General features: G+C 30.6%; 1 protein-coding gene across 2 annotated transcripts; it reads left to right on the top strand.

Moving 5' to 3' along the window:
- The first annotated feature begins 2,868 nt into the window (after nucleotides 1–2,868).
- LOC113518171 (proclotting enzyme-like) lies at nucleotides 2,869–19,627 on the top strand. Of its 2 annotated transcripts, none has more exons than XM_052903056.1 (12): nucleotides 2,869–3,162; nucleotides 12,861–12,940; nucleotides 14,238–14,408; nucleotides 14,899–15,020; nucleotides 15,550–15,689; nucleotides 16,096–16,175; nucleotides 16,972–17,079; nucleotides 17,398–17,555; nucleotides 17,640–17,775; nucleotides 18,017–18,155; nucleotides 18,250–18,395; nucleotides 19,221–19,627. In XM_052903056.1, exons 1-12 carry the CDS (start codon nucleotides 3,027–3,029, stop codon nucleotides 19,374–19,376), a joined length of 1,572 nt encoding a protein of 523 aa, XP_052759016.1. In that variant the 5' UTR covers nucleotides 2,869–3,026; the 3' UTR covers nucleotides 19,377–19,627. The 2 variants fall into 2 exon arrangements, with proteins under 2 accessions (XP_052759016.1, XP_026758758.1); XM_026902957.3 differs by having other exon boundaries at nucleotides 2,870–3,162; nucleotides 16,090–16,175.
- Nucleotides 19,628–19,640: the final 13 nt, after the last annotated feature.

Genomic DNA, 19,640 nt, shown 5'->3' with positions numbered 1-19,640 from the left:
GCTGGTTTACCCATGTGTTCTAAAAAAACATAGGTACTACCTAATAAATTCTGTCTCTATCTATCCGTAAAAGATGAGATGTGATTTCGAGAGTGTTACAAGAATTATGGTTTGTTTTAATAGAAATTAATGAAAACGCAAACAAATAATGGATCTGATAATGAAACAGTCTGCTGATATCTAATAGTAGTATAATCCAAAAATCAATTAATTGTATTTGTAATGTTTAAACATTAACTAATTCTATTTGAAATGTTTCTGTGATAATTTTAACAAAACTTGGTTACCTTTACATTATCTTCTATTGAAATAGACTTTAACTCGTAACAGTACATAGTAATGAAATATATGAGCAGCCTAAGTTCAATAATGGACGACGAATAGTTTAAAAATAATAAAGAAAATGATTAAATATCTAATTACAGCAAACGTATATAATTTGACAGAGTCAGGTATATAGTCCTCACATTCATAAAATTCACTTATTATTACAATACACATAACATACCATACAGTACTTTTTAAAAAAAATACACAACATAACAATGACACAATATTTATTTTCTCAGTTGTTTTCGTGACTATAAAGATATAAATGACGTCTTGAATTTATTTTTATTAAATATTTTGCATATCTAATAGAGTCATATACGTAATATAACGTACTAATAGACATAGTAGGTAAAGAGATGACTAAACAGACTCATAAGTTATTGGGTTTATTTATCTATTACGTATATGTTACGGAAAAGACAGAAGGAAAAGTAAAATTTACGTATTAAATTGAATTGCCTCAATTTATTTATATTGTAAAAATTAACTTGATTTTAGTGTTTACTCAATAGACAGAAATGAACGTTAATTCTTTAAATTTTTAATGGATAATATTGAAATGATAAGCCCGCCTGCGCTATAAAGGATGATAGATGTGGATGAAAGCAGGTCAGTTGGCTCATCGGAATGAATTCATTAAAGAATTATTAGTCACTACCTAATCATTAAGAGGAACCGCATGGAAATCAACCAGATATTTTGCTAGCAAAGAGGTGGTTAGTCCCCATTATTAAAACTCCATTCTTTCCGCTTAGGTACTCTTTATTGTCAATTTCCAATCTCTACATTGTATAAAATAAAGTCAGTTTCCGTCATCTATATGGCTAGATCTTTTAGACTGCAAGCGGATTTTAATACAATTTTCATTAATATATAGAGTGATTCAAGAAAAAGGTTTATACGTATAACTTAATATTGTTTTGTGTTAATGTGGTAAAATATCACGATAATTGTTCAAGATGTCAGAAGAAATCAAGTTTATTGAGAGTATTCATCAAAAATGCTGAAATATAACAGATTAATGTATTATACATTTTTCCTCTTTGTTAGGACTACAAAAAAGTCTTCGATGGCATTCTATATTATACACATTTCCTTCTTTTTTTTATAACTATTTTAATGTTAAGAAAAATTATACAAATTAGTAATAGATGATGACAATATTTAGATGGATACAATAGTAATATCACTTCACACTGACACCACATTATTTCTACGATGCACCCATGCGGTCACATAATTTTTATTTACGCGCTCATTTTATTCAATTTATATGTTATTATATAACTTATTATTTATTTATTTAAAATTCATTAAACTATTTAGGTTATGTACACGTTACGCTAAAGATCCGGTGCTTAAAATAATGTAACTGAATACGATGGTTAGCTTTTCCCTAATACTCGTGGATAGGTGCCACTTAAAGGGACTGGGTAGCTAAAGAATACTGCTATCGATTACGAAGATTTTATTAATATGTTATTTGTGATAATGGTTGAATATAATCAATTTCTTATAATTTCCAATTGTTGTTAAAAAAAAGTAAACGCTGAGTTTCTTGCCCATTCTTCGTTACAGACATCGTATTTTGAATTAAGTGGCACAATCGTAAAACATTAAAATTTACTTGAATATTAATTGTTTCGATTTTATAACAAAAAAAATGTTATATTCTTTTCTTCGGTGATACAGATACTCTAAAATTTAACGTACATTTTATAAACTTATCTACATGTAAATCTATTATTATGTACTTATTTACTCAATAATAGATTTTTACCGTCTTTCAAAATTGTAAAATGTAAAATGAAAAATTTTATGTTTTATATAAAAAAAAATAAAACGTATTAAATTAAGGATTCATAATTCCTACCGAGATCTGTATTCAACTAAAAAAAAAGCTATTATTTGACATGACGACCATAAAAGGTCCATCTGATAAAAACGGCGAAGTTGCAATCTTCTGTCTTTGTTCTTTTTTATTATTTAAAAAGCATTAGCAAAAGAATCGACATTAAAAACTAAAAATAAAAAAAATATGAAAAACACATCGCTCCTGAATATAATTATAATACACGAAGGTATAACTCTAATCGTTTACTCATTCCATTCCACTCACTGAAGTAGACAACAAACCGCAGTGAAAGAAATCTCACCAATAATTCAATGTTTATACTGAAGTGCAATAAGTACTTCACTAGAGATAACTTATCAATTTAAAGCTTTAAAGCTTTATTATAGCCATAAATTATCGCAGTGTTTACTAATTTATAATCGTTGATAAACACCATACTTCATAATAAAATTAATGGAAGTTCATCGATCCGCCAAAAGATTCTTTGTTGCAGGCACGTGAATCCAGCAAAAATAAACACAAACAAATCAATGCCCTTACGAACAACTGAACCGAATAGTTGTTATATTTTAAAAAGCTCGTTTGTGTCGGACGGCGAATGTCAGTCGATTACAAAAGGAGAAAAAGCTCTGTTATTTTTTCAACCTAATATAAAGCGTCAGTGTAAAAATATTATAAAGGCGCGGAGTTAAGACGCCGAAGCATTTTGCAAAGCGACTCCTTGTGGGCCGCACATCCGCGCGGCGTGCCGTTCTGCTTACCCCTTTTACTCTCTAAACATTCTTTATTTTTATGATTTAATTTCGTGAATGTAGTAATAACATTAATAATTAAAAACATGATGATAGGTATTAAATTAATATTATTTTGCCTAAATATTTTGGCGTCGATTACCGGGAGTGTTTCCAATGTTCGCAATGGATTTTCCGCAAGGGATGGCGCACTCTACATTGATGATGCAGTTATTATAGATGGTAAGCCTTTTGGATAAGTGTTTTAAAAATATTTTTACTAAAAATTTTCTGTAAATATATATTATTCGGTGTATCAAGATCAAGAAGGAAATCGATAATTATTGCAATCACTAAACAATAACTCTACCGGCTACTACATATATAATCTAGTTACTCCAGCCTACAGTCTCATATTTGACATTTCAGAGGTATGCGACCAGTTTTTTTCAATTTACTATTGACCTACGCCGGTACCTAGAATGTACAAAATGTAATGAAGGTTGCGTGTAAACAATATCTTCCATATGAAGTTTCATGTAACTCGTACAAACGGATATTATGAACCTACCCGCATTGCATATTCTGAAACATTAACAATTTGGACAGTTATAACCAGCAATGATGTTGTGCATATGTTAATTTTTTTTAAATATTTGTATTACAATATATTTTCTTTGGATGAATGGTTTACTTTTTTAATACTTACCATATATTTAAAACTTTTAATAAAACATACTTTCCCATACGAGGAATTAATAGTCTGTGGGATTTTTACTTTTATTGATCTAATCTATATCCACAGTAGGTAATACTCGTTTGTTTACATCAAAACTTCAGGGAAAGAGTTTAGTATTCGTAAGGTGTGAACTCAAAACAATGGACGCCACATATGTCAATATGAGGTTTCGAGGCTAGAGAAAGTTAAAATTTGCAACTGAGATGTCCGGTCACGGTGAAAAATGCGAGCAGATATAAATTATTTTTTGACATATTTATTACACAAAATAATTAAATCATTATTAACTTTAAGACTTTCGCGTTGCATGATTTATAGTTAAGAGACAGGAATTAACGCGATCATTTTGATAAAATGTCATTTACCTACTTCTGTTTTTTTTTAGTTTGACTATAGTCAGCTCGTGACTGCGGCCAGTGTAACTTGTTTAATACGTCGATATGACTAAATAAATGTTTAGGTGTACTTCACTTTAATGACCGCATGTTAATTCCTGTCTCTTAAGTCCATAAATTAAAACATCAACTTTATTATTAAATATAAGATTAATGAATAAATTATAATGTCTGTGATACTTAGAAATACAATAGTAGAGACAATTTGAGCAAAGGTAAACTCTCTTCTAAAAGAGGTATATTCTAGTCAACCTAATACAGTAGCACAGAAAATATGAGTGAATTATTCACTTGATATATTATATAATTACGATCAATAAGATTATTTTAACAGTTCATTCCGTTATTATTAGAAGAAAATTTTCGTTCTTCAAGACGGAATAAGTTCATATTAAACACGTGGACTATTATTCGGAGAACTCTTATTGAATCGATTCAATGCAAATCCATCCGCCCACACGCCTTGCGACGCAAGCGACCGCATCAATCAAAGCATTGTCCATACAGCGGTGACGTCCAAGTGTACATTTTTTGTGACTCACTTCGAGGACATTAATTAGATCGGAGACTGGAGATTGAAGTGGAGTAATACTGCTGACATTTCCTTCCATTCGAACGCTGAACCCGGAATCCTAACAATTAATCGTACTTATCACCATGATCTGACAAGTATAATCTATATCTATAAATCTATAACTATCAATTAACAGTGCGTTACCTGCATTTAATATAATATTTTAATGTGAATAACAGTATTGATGTTTATAATGTAGCTTGTAGTAATATCTTTAAGTCTTATTTCTACAAATAAACAATCGAAACCGTTATAACTGTATTCGCAGTCAGGAAAATGTCATTTTATTAATTTTCTTCTTAAGAGAACAAACATTTATATTCATGAGTATGACTATTTGTATTAATCGGGAAGTATTATATTTATCTATCTACCTATATATCAATTTTGCGAGTATACAAAATACTCGATTTAGTTGTAGAATAAATAAATATAAAATTTTAAAAATCTTAATCTTTGTGAAGAATATATCTCATTTACAAAATCGATTAGTTGTAGTCATCATATATAAAAATCAAGTATATTATTATGATATTATCATCGCCGCTATGATAAAAAATAGGAATGAGCTTTATAATATATATACGAGTATGTCACAATAACGTAAATCACTAAATCGTGGTATTACAATAATTTCTTCTTAATTTATTTTGCAATTTATTTCACATTAACCGTAACTTTTTGTGTTAATAAAGATACAGACGAAACTAAAGTTCATAAATTGTAAATACATATTAATAGATTACTATATGAATGTAATTTGTAATTATATACATTTGCAATTGTATGGCAAGTATTACCTACTCAAAGCAATAAACAATGTTGTGAACAATAGATTGTCAATCAAAAACTATGAGTTTTGAAATACAACTCATACACAGCATTCTTATAGCAACAATTGATGCAAGGAATTAGGATAAAGTTATTGTTTTTATTTTTAATTATATATCGTTATTGTATCTCAGAATAATTGCTAGCATAGATAAGAGGAAAACATGTAAACCATACTTTATTAAACATAAAATTTTAACTCTACCATACTGGAAGCGTGTCATTATGTTAAATGTAACATATACCTATTTCTACAATATACTCTCTCCCAGACTGCGAACTCAAAGTAGATAAGCAAGATTATTCTCGAAATAGCAATTATTCTATTTAAGCCCTTACGGAATGTCCATTAATTAATTAATATTAATTTACAATAAAATCCCACAAAATAAAAAAGGAAAATAATTTTAAGAAGTTTAAAATGTGTTTATAAAATATTTAATTGCAAAGGGTTATATACAGCAAAACTTTCAGTGAGGTAATTTAACTGTAATTGTATTTTTTTAATGTGATTAACTATACACATATAAAAACAAAGCTGTGTATTCTATATTACAAACATTAAATAATATAATTGCTGCGCCCTTACAGGGTTAGTGTTGATATTGTACCTCTAATGCTAAAAGCTTCGTAGTTATTTACAATCATATGTGTGTATTATTATTATCGTATATGGTATATGTATAAATATATAATATTGTATAAATAGCTCACTTACTAAACGTATATTATGATTATTCAATAGACTTTTTATGTATCGACAATTATAGGTAACAAGTCAATCGATCATAACAATTAAAATCTACGAAGTTAAATACGTAGAACAGTTCTACATGAATATACAAAACACTATTATAAAAAGCTGTCCTATTATACACAACAAAATTATAATTATTTTAAATACTATATTTAAAGTCTAATTCAGAACTATTTTGTACTAGTTCTGAATTAGACTATACTTATTTATTTATTTACGAGTATTATAGATATACAACATCGTATACATCATTCGTTACCAATTAGTGCAGAAAAGTGAGGAATTGCCTAAATTTTTAATTTTAATTTATTGCCTCAATAAATTAAAATAAATTAAAATACAAATTCTTAAATAATAACACTAATTATAAATAGTCTCCCAACGCACCACACCGAGGCAGCATACCCAAGATACTGGCAGCATTACCTCTTTGAAATTAAAAATGGCAGATAATCTTAAATAGCAAAGATATAGTAAGTACTTTACAAAACTTTACTAGAAATGTATCTAAGACAATAAACACATTCGTAGCAGGCTATTGCGCGTGCTATCCCATATTTAGGACCGATACACAGTGATATAAGCATACCAAAGATTTGAGTGACGGACATACATTTTCAGTTTAGCTTCTGAGATCCTTGTTCACCGTTTTGAATACTTCGTCGCTTGACGCCATCCACTTATGCATTTCGTCATGCATCCTGATAGATGCCCTTTGCTTAAGCAATATTTCCTTTTTTTTAATTAAAAAAATGGAGGATATATATACTAAAGTTTTAGATGGTCGAAAAGTTACCGTGGTGAGAATAATGAAATTAATTACAAATAAGCAACTAACATAATTAATTAACTAGTTACAAATAAGTCCCTGTTAAAACATTTGTAAAATTCTAACTGCAGTTGCCAATCCGACTGGCTGCCAATTGCTTTCAGCCGTTAACTGTCCACTGCTGAACATAAGCCTCCCCTTTGAATAGTTTTGCTAGTAGTTGCCATGCTTGGCAGGTGGATCGGCAAGCGCAGTCTTTAGAGATATTTAAAGAGGGACGCTGCTGCCCATCCCTTACCCCCACCCCTTTAGTCGTCTCTTACGACACCCACGGAAAAAAAAGCGATGGTTCATTCTATGCCTGGACACACGGCCTACACAATGACTATAAACCACATTAATCTATATGACAATAGGAGACTGGCTTCATGCTATGTTGTATACTATATGCTGAACGAAAGATAGGCATGTTGTATGCACGTTCACCACAACAGCAACAATCGACAAATGCCTTTGACTATTAGAGTGACAAAGTCTTGAATAAGTTTTTTTTTTATCGATTTTTCCCCATTAAAATGCCAAAAGTACAACACAACATTCAAAATGTGATTATCTCGCAGTAGCTAGCCAGCTTAAAATCTGACTTGATTTTTAATGTATATTCCATCCCGACCGACAAAAGTTTATATGTCAATTTTGATACCAGGATTTTTGAATGGATGCTAATGGCACGATAATCGTTCTTTTTTTTATACAACTTAAAATGGCAAACAAGCTGACGGCCCATCTGATGGAAAGTGGTAACCGTCGCCTATAGACATGAGCAATACCATGGATATAACAGAGAATACTGTTTCGCCCATGATACCCCCCATGCGTTGCCATTCCTGAGGACTCAGGTGTTATTCCTCTGTACCCAGTAAATTCACGCCATATCCCACCCTTTAAACCGAAACACAGCCATGTAAACATAGTTATGTTTGCATGGCTGTGTTTCGCTTCACGGTTGAAACACGAATGGGACAGGGGTACCCAAGCAATCGACTTTTGTACAAAGTTTCCCTCTGGTATTCCCTCTTATACCATCGGTATATACTAGCAGAGCACTAGTGAATGTGATGTCAATTAGCCTATAGTGACGAAGTCATCAAGAATTAACCATGATGATGATAACCAGAGAGAATCGTATGGAATTTAAATATAATAAAAAATATCTTCAGTTAGATAAAGTTCTTTACTCGTTATTTTATGATTATACTTTTTGGTTCGGAATGTTATTATTTACTAGGAAAAATCCACAATAAACTCAACAATTTTCTTAAAAACTCTTTTAACATTATGTGTATTTATTTTAAACTAGCGGCCCTATTTTTACATTTTAAAAACTGGCTATTAAGGCTGCACACGTGACGGAAGTTTAAAAATGGAGTAACTTCTCCCGTTTTCCCAACATTTTCCTTCACTGCTCTGCTCCTATTGATCGTAGCGTGATGAAAAGTATACTATAACCTGCCCAGAAGTATAAAGAATAATTGTACCATATTTCGTTAAAATTCGTCGAGTAGTTTTTGTTTCTATAACGAACGTACAAACAGACAGACAAACAAAAATTTTACTGATTGCATTTTTGGCATCAGTATCGATTACTAATCACCCCCTAATAGTTATTTTGGAAATATATTTCATGTACAGAAGTGACCTTTCTACAGATTTATTATAAGTGTAGATTATTGCCACCGATCTACTGGCAAATCAATTTATGTATAAATGTTATGTCCTGAAGACTTATGCTAGTTAGAACTTGTTATATGAATGTACTTCTGAAACATTCCTGTCATAAGTATCTATTTGTATAAAACTAGTACATATTACGAATAGTCACTACTCACACACTACACATCATATACTGTATACAAAAAAAACGCGTTGAGATCTTTTATTCCCTTTTATTTATTCTTTTATTCAAAGCTATTGATTGTAATAAAAACTATTGTTTTTCGCACGTAAAATAGGCAAGTCTTCAAATTTTCTCTTCTCTAAATACCTGCACCAAAAAATATAATTATTAGGATATATACAATTTACCTTAAACTACTAATATTGAGAGTTAAAAAAATCTTGTGAAGCTTACATGCAAAACTAAAACGTTGCCAATATTTAGTTTTGTTTTTTAACTTTAGTAGAAGTCATTCAAATCTCCTTGCATTAGCAGCATCGATAAACGATTTTTTATACCTTTGTAGGTATTTTACTTGTTAATTTATAAGTCATGTGTCAGCCAACCACAGATTATTTAAATGCTGCACACACAATGCTTTTACAATTCGAATGCCATTGGGCAACAATAAAATCGTTACAGTAAACCTAAAGGGGACCGTTATTCAGGGATACCAGATATATAACTTGCATGTTAACGGTACACATGCTCATAATGCGTACCTGTTTGGCCTTAATAAACGTTAAATAAAAAATAAAGAAAAATTCAAATCATGCTTCATTATCAGTTCGTGAGATTATTTTGATTTCACTCGTACTGTAGTTACACGTGCCATTACGGCATTCTATCCTCCTTACGGAATTAACGCTATTAAGTAGGCAAAATATAATCATTTAGCTAAGCTTATCTTAACATTTTGACTAGGTTAAAACGACTATAGTCGTGACCAAAGTATTTATATTTAACCTATATTATCGCGTAAATTTTTAGAATCATGCAATTCGAAAGTCTTAATTTAACCTACTATTTTATATAATTAATAAGTTACATATTTTTTCATTTATTTATTCTTTATTGACCATATTACACAAAATGTCTAGTACAAAAGGCGGACTTAATACTATATAGCATTCTCTCCCAGTCGTTCTCTGGCAAAACAGAAATATTATTTTGTGTTATTCTGATTTGAAAAGTCGACAATTTACAGAGTTAAGTTTAAAATCTAGACACAAAATATTTAATATGATAGACTGAAATCGCAACAAGACGTCTGAATTTAACGGAGTTGTTTAGTTATTTAATGTGCATTGCAACAAAAAAAATCATACGGCTGCACAAATTTCAAAACGTTTTTATTTCAATCGGGGTAGTTAAGTTAATCGATAGTAAGTTTTGATTTAATTTATAAGATGAAAGTGTATACAAGCATCGATTTTTCATTATCTTTACAATGTAAACATAGATCCTATCCTTAATCTTTTAAATATACCTAAGAAATATTTGTTACAACTTGTCATTATCAAACAGGTCTTAAATTTATTTTTCGTTTTATAATGAAAAATAATAAATAAACCTTTTATAATAATGGTCTATTGTTATTAATATAATAGGCCAGTATTGTTAAAATACTAATGCTAACTCAGTAATATTTTCAATATATTTTTTTTATTTACAATTTGAATATATGAAATGAAAAGAAAAATGTGTTAAATTGAAAATTACCAAAATACATCATAGTTTAAATAGCCTACGCTACTTCGTATTAAAGAACGTTTGTATGAAATCTACGCAACCAGATAATTGAACTTGAAGATTTTACACCATAAACTAGGTATTTTATGCTCAATATCAATATTTTGGGCAGAGACACATTATTATTATTATTAATTAAAAATTTATAAGTATTAACTAAAAAGTATTATCTGAAAATTTAGTTGAATTGCGTTGCACTCGTAAATGCTTTATATTTAATACTCTATAGCACCCCATAGTAGTATTGCTAAACTATCAAACTAAAATTGTCGTTTTAGAAGTAAATTCAGGTAATGGTACCAATCTCACTATGAATTTACTTATGTATATTCATTCATTTTATTGTTTTAGTAAATTGCTAGCTAGGAATTGACAGAGATTTATTACCACTTTAGTCAATTTAAGATAATGCCTTAAATTACTTAGCTGTTACTTACTGTACTTTAGCTGATGTTGATTTCTGTTCTGAATGTTCGAAATAGTAACATAATTATTATTCATATATCGTAATGGATCACGTGACGGTGCGATTTATTTATGTACATACATAGTTAAGATATTTTTACATTTCGACCACAATTCCTTGGGGAATATTGTTGTATTTCAATATCATTGAAATTTGAATTATCTATACATATATTTATTTTTTATCCAAATAATAAATACATACTTTATTTATTTAGCTACAATACCTAATTTGCTTTTATATAATAGTCTAGCATTCGATCTAGTAATTTCTACTTTTTTTTATAAGAAATCATAAATATTTATCTATTTTGAGATACCATAAAATTAACTATAAGTAATTTTATACAAATGCGCGACTATAAAATCAACATAAATAAATAAGAGCAGTCGTCAAACAAGCTTTTGTAAGTATCAACTGGTTTCGATGAAATATTTACCTACATACCTTTTTTACCTGATACCTATCATTACGGTACCTACACGATAACAAACACTAAAGTAAACATAGGTAACTGTAATTGTAGTGTCATGTAATATAAAACCAACATATTATCTTTTAAATGTAAGAAAAATCTCGTTCGATTTTTTATATTTATCGAGAATGCTATGCTGTTTCGCGATCTACTGGAATTTATAATCATGAGCAGCTAAGACGCGAGCACAGCCATGATATTTCTATTCTTGAATGAATCTTTTACTTTTATCTTTTACTTGATATTGGCCTTTAATTTCATCTATATTTTTAAATATTATTATTTGGATGTTAAGCGATTATTCTACTAATTGTGAATCAATTTCTGTCCAATCATTTGTAGGTAATATGAGTAAAATGTTAAGTGTTACATTTATATTACATATAAAAAAAATCCTACTCCATTTAGAGAAAGACAGATAGATCATATCTGTCCAAAGAATAACAATATCTTATAGGTTTATATCAACGCACAGAACAACTATTATTATTATTTATTTATGCTATAGAAACGTAATTTTTTTACATACGAATACTTATCTATAGATTCCATGATGACCATTATATCAACTAATAAATGAATAAAAAATGTTCCTGAAAACAACCAAGGGTCAGCTTTTTCTGATTTTGAGAGGAATTTTATTCTATTTAAAATATTTACTGGAATATTTGTAAATAAGTATATAGTTATCAATTAAATATAATTTTCATTATTATTTCTTATTAATTATAACTTATTAAGATTTACATTATTAATTTATATACATATATATCAATGATAAAATCTGTCAACACATGCATACAAACTATTTGTCTTCAGAAAAACTATTCTAACTGAAAAGTTGATTTTAAAGAGTAGAAGTTTACCAAAAAAAAACTTTGTTCAAGAATATCAGGTCAAAATATTTCCGTGCAAAATATTATATATTATTAATATATAGGTATATTAATGTACATATAAACTATTAATATATATATATAGGCGACGGTTACCACTTTCCATCAGGTGGACCGTCAGCTTGTTTGTCATTCTAAGTTGTATAAAAATAAAATAAAAATAAATAACTGCCTACGACTAATATATATTATTATAATAATTTTTGTTTCCATCTTTGTTAACCATATTTATTGCAAATAAATATTATTATTATTAATGAACGTAGTCCCAAATAATACCCAGGTATATTCTTAGTCACCACTAAATATTCAGGGAGAAAGGGACTTTTAGTAACATTGTCTGAAAGTCCCATTGCTAACAATATACCACCCTATCAGGTCGACTTGGTTCTCTCTGGAAATCATCGTGGTTAATTCCTAATAAATTCATTACGATGGGCTAGCTTTCATCCTCAACTAAATGTTCAAAACTTACAAGTAAAAAATTTAACATAATTTTTTTTTTGAATAATAGAAAATTATATATCAATTAATATACATACACATTAATTATATATACTAACATTTCAGCTCCTGTGAGCCGAGTAAGACGCCATGAATCGAACGGCACTCGAGACGCGAAGCAAATGTTATTATTACAACTGAGACAGGTATGTGACTAATTAACTTATCTATATATTATCATAGGTCAGTAATAAAGTCAGTTGTACAAACCGGTATAAAGATGGAGTTATAAACAGTCGTAGGGATATTTTTAAAGCTGTTATATTTTAGACCCCATTAATACATAAAATAAAATCAATAAAATTGCATTAACTCTTATTCGCTATCGCCATTTTAAAATAATATAATACTAGTACAGTAATTGATTAATAATATTTAAAGGACGGATAGTTTAGTTTGTAGAAATCTAGTCTGACTTGGAAACTCCAAGATAAACCCAGTTTAAAAATTTTCTAATATGTTTTGATATTGATAAATAGTCCTCCGATGAGTCACGAGGCCGATGAGCCTTGTGTATTATAAAGGCGGTTTAATAATCTTGACAACAAAAAGTCACATCAATCACACGATAGTATCTATTTAAATAAATCACTAACAATATTGCCATATAACACTAATGTCATCTGGCACTAAATCCTCCCTGTAAACATATTTTAATGTGTGCAAAAGTATAAATAAATAAATAAATATTTCAAAAGTCAAAGTGAGTTCATTTTTTTGTTTAATAGCTCTTAATGTATTTACAGGTTAAAAATGAGCATAATTTTTGACATGGGCTATTTTCTATTTTAACATATTTTAGTCATACATACAAGGTCGTTCTTAAGAGCTAGTAACTTTATATGAGCACAAGTATGATTTTTTTACCACAAGAGTAAAGCAGGAAAATTGTTCTCGTAGTAAACGAAAAATTGGTTTGAAACAAAGCAAATCATTCCAATGTATATATGTCTACACCTACCTTTGTACCAAACAAGTAATGAAACTATTTCTATGAAATATTGATATCTGAAGTGGAACAACAACTTATACTTTTGTTGACATCAATCTAAAGTACTTGTGACCTCAAAATACTCTTTGAGATACGAAATGATAACGTTAAAGATTTTTTTTATTAACCGTTAATTATTCATTTCTGATTAATTATTAATGTTCCTCACTCATGGAGTTGTCACAAGAAATGGTCCTAAGCCCTCTGTATTCATCGTTTCACTGCAACACATTTAAATGAAAGATCGTACACTATCTTTGACTGTACGAAATCATCACTCCAAAAATTATCTTCCCTTTTGAACGTTCGATATTCGAGCTATTTGGCTAGCCCATTGACATTACTCCATGCTTATTCTTCCTTAACTCTCTTTTGATTCTGACACGAAGCGAAACACAATATTATTTCGATGTCCCAAGATTTTATACATATTATTTTTTATTTCTCAATAGTCAGACGGCGAGTTTGGCTTGGAATGTGAGACAACACTCGGAAAGAAGGGCACGTGTAAAAGCTTCAGAGACTGCTATCCCCTATTCAAAGTGGCTGATTTATCCGGATGGGATGGATGGGTCATGGGTCACTACGATACATGTAGCTATATTAACAATGACAACACGGAGGTAATTACTGTATCTCTCTACTTTTTCAATTCAAAATTATAAGACATTTTAAAACGCTAATTAAGACAACTAGATACACTGCTTTGGTGAAAATATATTTCCATGAACCTGATCTGATGATAAGGCTCTAAATTAACCCTAAAACTTTTTAATAAAACAATTCAACCCTATCAAGATAAGAGTAGTTTCATTTAGGTATCTCGATGATTAGTGGCTAGCAAAAGCAAAAAATGTTATAGGCAAATTACACTGAGAATGAAGGTACTATCCCTCCATATCTAATAATTTCACTACCCTTTAAACCTTGTTAAAAACACGAATGAAAACAAGTACCTATCCATTTGGACAAATTTTGTACTAACACGCGTCTGTATATGTGTCTAAATCTACGAGTATATGAACATGTTACGTGCTTCATTATATTTTTGGAGTACAAAACCGACTAGTAATTATTTGTCTTCCAGTGATTAGATTTTCAAATATGAACCAGGTATTTGGCGTATGCTGTACAGAACCAGTAGGCACGCCTCCGCAGCAGGAACCTGATGTTCAACGACTGGGTATCCTTCCACAAGCTCTCCCCATGTCAATACCGCCTATGCATTTATCTGGGTTAGTATAAACTACAATATTAAAAATATTTTTTTATATTATGAGAGTAGCCAACAAACTGCTAACCATTACATCAGAGACTAAACTTGCTAGTAATATTCATTCATTTTTTATTCATTATATTACGGAAAAATAATCTACTCGTATATAGCTACTATGTTTCGATAGCTAGATGAAACCAGTGTTATTGCTTACACAGAATGTATTCAAGACAACAAAGAAATGTTTATGGTACGAGTTTAGATATATATTTTAAGATAGAATAAAATACAATAAAACACATACAAGAAAATTGGTTAAGCCACGAAATTATTATTGTTATTCACGACTTTTCTGAATTGTCATCATTCACCCACACACATTTCTGAATAGCTTAGAATATCTAATAATTGGTTTGGGATTAGAAATCTAATTGTTCTACCGTCAAGATCTATCCAAGAAAATAACACTCACATATAATCATATGACTAGCTTTATTCCTAATAGTCAGATATTTGTTAATTACGTCTATAATATTGTCTTTTACCAGATTTTCAAATGGCATCCTACCTAATCTCTTCCAAAGTCACATTAACGTTCGTCAAATCCCAGCGCAGTGGCCGCCGACGCTGCCACCATTACCAACACATCCACCTGATCACACTGCGCCGACGCACCCACCCTCATTTGGTAATTATCAATATTTATCATCTACTTCTCACATTTTAATGAATGAAACAGTTGGTTTCCAGGAAGCACACATGAAGTTTGACCCTGCGGTATATAGCTAACAATGTCTAACTAAATGGTATTAAAAATAAAACGCTCTACTGCTATTTCATTAGTGGATAAACCAAGAAATGAAAATATGTAAGAATTTGAGACCTTTGATATTTAGTTCTTAGTTTATCACGCGACAACCTTAGCATGATCATAGATATATTCTATTTAATATAGAAATGTATAATGGCAACTTTGATGCCCATGTGAAAACTATTCGTAACTCAACTATGACTTGACTATCATTAAATATTTTTCAAAGAATATTTTTTGTGCAACTTAGAATAAATAAATATTATAATTTTATTAGTTGCAGGCGTCACTACGAAGCCTCCAAGTGCTTCGATTCCGGGCTCAACGACGTGGGCCACGAAACCGCCAAGTACTACAAAACAGGTATATATCTATATTAAATCGTTGAACGTTTTAAGTTTTATTACAGTAAATAAAATTAATATAAGAATCCTTTTAAATATGTTAATTTAAATAAGTTTACGTGTGTAATAGAAGGTGACAGTTATCCAATAAAAGCTCAGAATGGACAAAATACGAGTAAATAAAGGTGGTCTCGAGGGAAAGTAACTTTATTTTATACTATATATAGTAATTATACCATATATAGTATAAAACAAAGTCACTTTCCCTCGTCGGTACGCTTAAATATTTCAAACTATCCAACGGATTTTAATGCGGTTTTCATTAATAGATACAGTAATTCAAGAGGAAGGTTTATATGTATAATACATACATATATATTATAATATGTATATACTATATATAGTAAAGTTGTACAAAACCGTAGCGGGTTGCTAATAGAAAAAAATGTACTAAAAACACTCCAAGTAGTGTGGTAATATGTTACATTTAAATTTAATTCATATTCGACGTAACAAGCTGATGCAGAAAATGTAAGATTATGTGCTCTACTATCACACTAACATACATACTCATATCTACTAACACACAAACATACATACTCATGAAATTTTTGCATTATGCCCGGATCGAATCCGCTACCATCGGATGAAGCAGTATTTAAAACCGCTTTGCAACTAAGGTCGTCATAGACATAGTAAAAGTACTTTATAATGGAACCGCCTAGTCCAACGATACCTACATCGAAATTATTCACTCAGACACTATAAATACCTTATATATTGAAATTGGGTCTTAATATAACGGTTATTTATAGACTTGGCCTCCAATGTATCCGACACAACCAAGTAAACCACCGACTAGGCCACCTACTAAGCCACAGCCCGCCCATGACGGCAGTTGTGGGGTGAAAAATGGCGCTCAAGTAAGTTATTATTAGTCTTTTAAGTACATACTTAAGCTGTTTTAGAATAAAAATCGTCTTTATTTAAATAGATCTGTTTAAAAGCTCTTTTAAATCACCACTTATGGTTCTAACGCTGGGTTCGAAAAATTATCTTTTGAGAAGAACCCCCAAGGAACTCAACAGTATCTCTTTTTAAACAGATTTTTGAAAAAATGTTTAACTGACCAGCAATGTCCATTACGAGTTGCTGGTTATTTCATTGATAAAAAATTATGGTATTATTTTAAGAAATAAATAATTAATTTTATAATCACAAATTTAATATTTCTCCGTCAGACTTACCTTCAAGATGAGGAACGGATTGTCGGTGGTCACAATGCAGACTTGAATGAGTGGCCATGGATCGTAGCTCTTTTTAACTCAGGCCGTCAGTTCTGTGGTGGATCTTTAATAGATGACAGACATGTCTTATCCGCAGCGCATTGCGTCGCCCAGTAAGTAGAATGGCATAACACGATGTAATCGAAATTGGACTTAATAGCATGAGCCTCACCTCCAAACTCGTCTTCCACTTACAGCATGACATCGTGGGATGTGGCGCGTTTAACAGCAAGACTTGGAGATTATAACATCCACTCTAATGCAGAAACAAGACATATCGAAAGGAAAATAAAACGGGTAGTGAGACATCGCGGCTTCGACATGCGCACTTTGGTACATCAGCAAACCTAGTTTAATCACGTGATGGTTTTATTGAACTACTAGCTGTATTCCACGGCTTTGTCGGCGTAAATATCCTAATGATAAGTTAGGATGTAGTCTACCTGTGTAATAAATTTCATTCAAATCCGTTTTGTATTTTTTGCGTGAAAAAGTAACAAACATCAATCCTACGTTACAAACTTTCGCATTTATTATTTTAGCAGGTTTCTTATTTATATTATATCATTTTCAGTACAATGATGTTGCGGTATTAACTCTAGACCAAACTGTGCCTTTCACGAAAAATATTCATCCAGTTTGTCTGCCCAGTGGAGGGAAGGCTTACTCGGGCCTCATCGCTACCGTTATTGGTTGGGGAAGCCTTCGAGAGAGTTAGTATTTTATGTAATTTATTTAATTCATAATCACATTCAGATTTAAAAAGAAAATTAACTGATCAATTTCAAAATTGATATAATCCCACAGGCGGCCCCCAACCATCGATTTTACAAGAAGTGTCAATTCCAATTTGGGGTAACCCTGAATGCAGACAGAAATACGGCGCAGCAGCACCAGGCGGCATCGTCGACCACATGCTTTGCGCCGGTAAAGCCAGCATGGACTCATGCAGTGTAAGTTTATATAAATATTATAATACGCTTTAACGAACACTAAGAAATGTAACTAATAGAAAAGAAAATAAAGCCCACCCTAAGAACAAGGAATATCTTTGAATCCGCCTTTATTTTGAAAGTGCTCTTAAGCTCAATATAATAGTGCAGTGCGCTACCTAATCTTTTTTTTTCTCAATGTCCTTAAAGGTTGTCTGAAGAAACTGCTTAGTGATAAAGCCGCGTCTTAAGTCACTTCGCATTAAAATTTACTGTATTTACTATTTTTGTAACTGGTGTAATAAAGTGTAAATGAAATAAATAAATATAGGTAAACACATTGAAGTCGATTCTAAGGAACTATTTCTCTAAACTCTAATTCTAAAATTAAAATTTCTATTTGATGTCACGGCCAAATTTTTATTCCAAGAACCAATATGAACTAAATTTATAACAGATTTATTATTAACAATTTTTTTTACGATTGTTCATAAAACAGTAACTTATCGAAAAAAAACCAGGTTTAGAAATAACGCCTCAAAACCAACCCCATTGTAGAAAAAAAAACCATGTACTTGTCCAATCTTCAAATTGCAAACGCTATTTTATGTAATTGTGGAGTACAGGCCACATATATTATTTATAGCTATATATTATTATTTACCAAATTCGAAATTGACACGCATATCTATTGTTTTTTTTTTTGGCTTGCCTTCACGGCCCTAGTTTTCTAAGTTCCTTTGACTATACATATATTTCCAATTTCCATTCCTGGTTTCCTTTGTCGCCCACAGTAATTATTGTTTTTTTTAACAATTGTTCTAATATAAAATACTTTTTTAACAGGGTGACAGTGGCGGTCCGCTGATGGTAAATGAGGGAGGACGCTGGACACAAGTGGGCATTGTTTCTTGGGGCATAGGATGCGGCAAGGGACAATACCCGGGCGTTTACACGCGCATCACTGCTTTCTTGCCTTGGATACAAAAGAATTCGAAGTAAAGAAATAGGCGAGAAACACTAAGTTGATATATTTTTTATAAATGAAATTGCCATAAACTGATTGTGGCGGTCTGTGGATTTTGTATATATTTATATCAATTGTTTTGAGAAAGACAATTAAGCGTTCTTGCCTTTCTTAATAAATTGAAGAAACAAAATACGCCACAAATGTTCGATTAGCCATAAATATTTAAACTAAATTAAAGACACGGAAATGTGCCAATTTGTGAATAAAACATTTCATTACTTTACTTTTATTTATTA

This window comes from Galleria mellonella, unplaced genomic scaffold, assembly GCF_026898425.1.
Source record: "Galleria mellonella isolate WM207_F2 unplaced genomic scaffold, CSIRO_AGI_GalMel_v1 utg132, whole genome shotgun sequence".
In the NCBI taxonomy this organism is placed as follows: Eukaryota; Metazoa; Arthropoda; class Insecta; order Lepidoptera; family Pyralidae; genus Galleria; species Galleria mellonella.
Note: the sequence above shows the minus strand (reverse complement) of the source record. Positions and strands in the feature narration are given on the sequence as shown.

Coding starts and splice junctions, on each gene's coding strand:
- LOC113518171 (XM_026902957.3), top strand. CDS start 3,027: ATGATGATAGGTATTAAATTAATATTATTTTGCCTAAATATTTTGGCG. Junction 17,556..17,639: donor GCAGCGCATTGCGTCGCCCA/GTAAGTAGAATG, acceptor TTCCACTTACAG/CATGACATCGTGGGATGTGG. Junction 17,776..18,016: donor GCTTCGACATGCGCACTTTG/GTACATCAGCAA, acceptor TATCATTTTCAG/TACAATGATGTTGCGGTATT.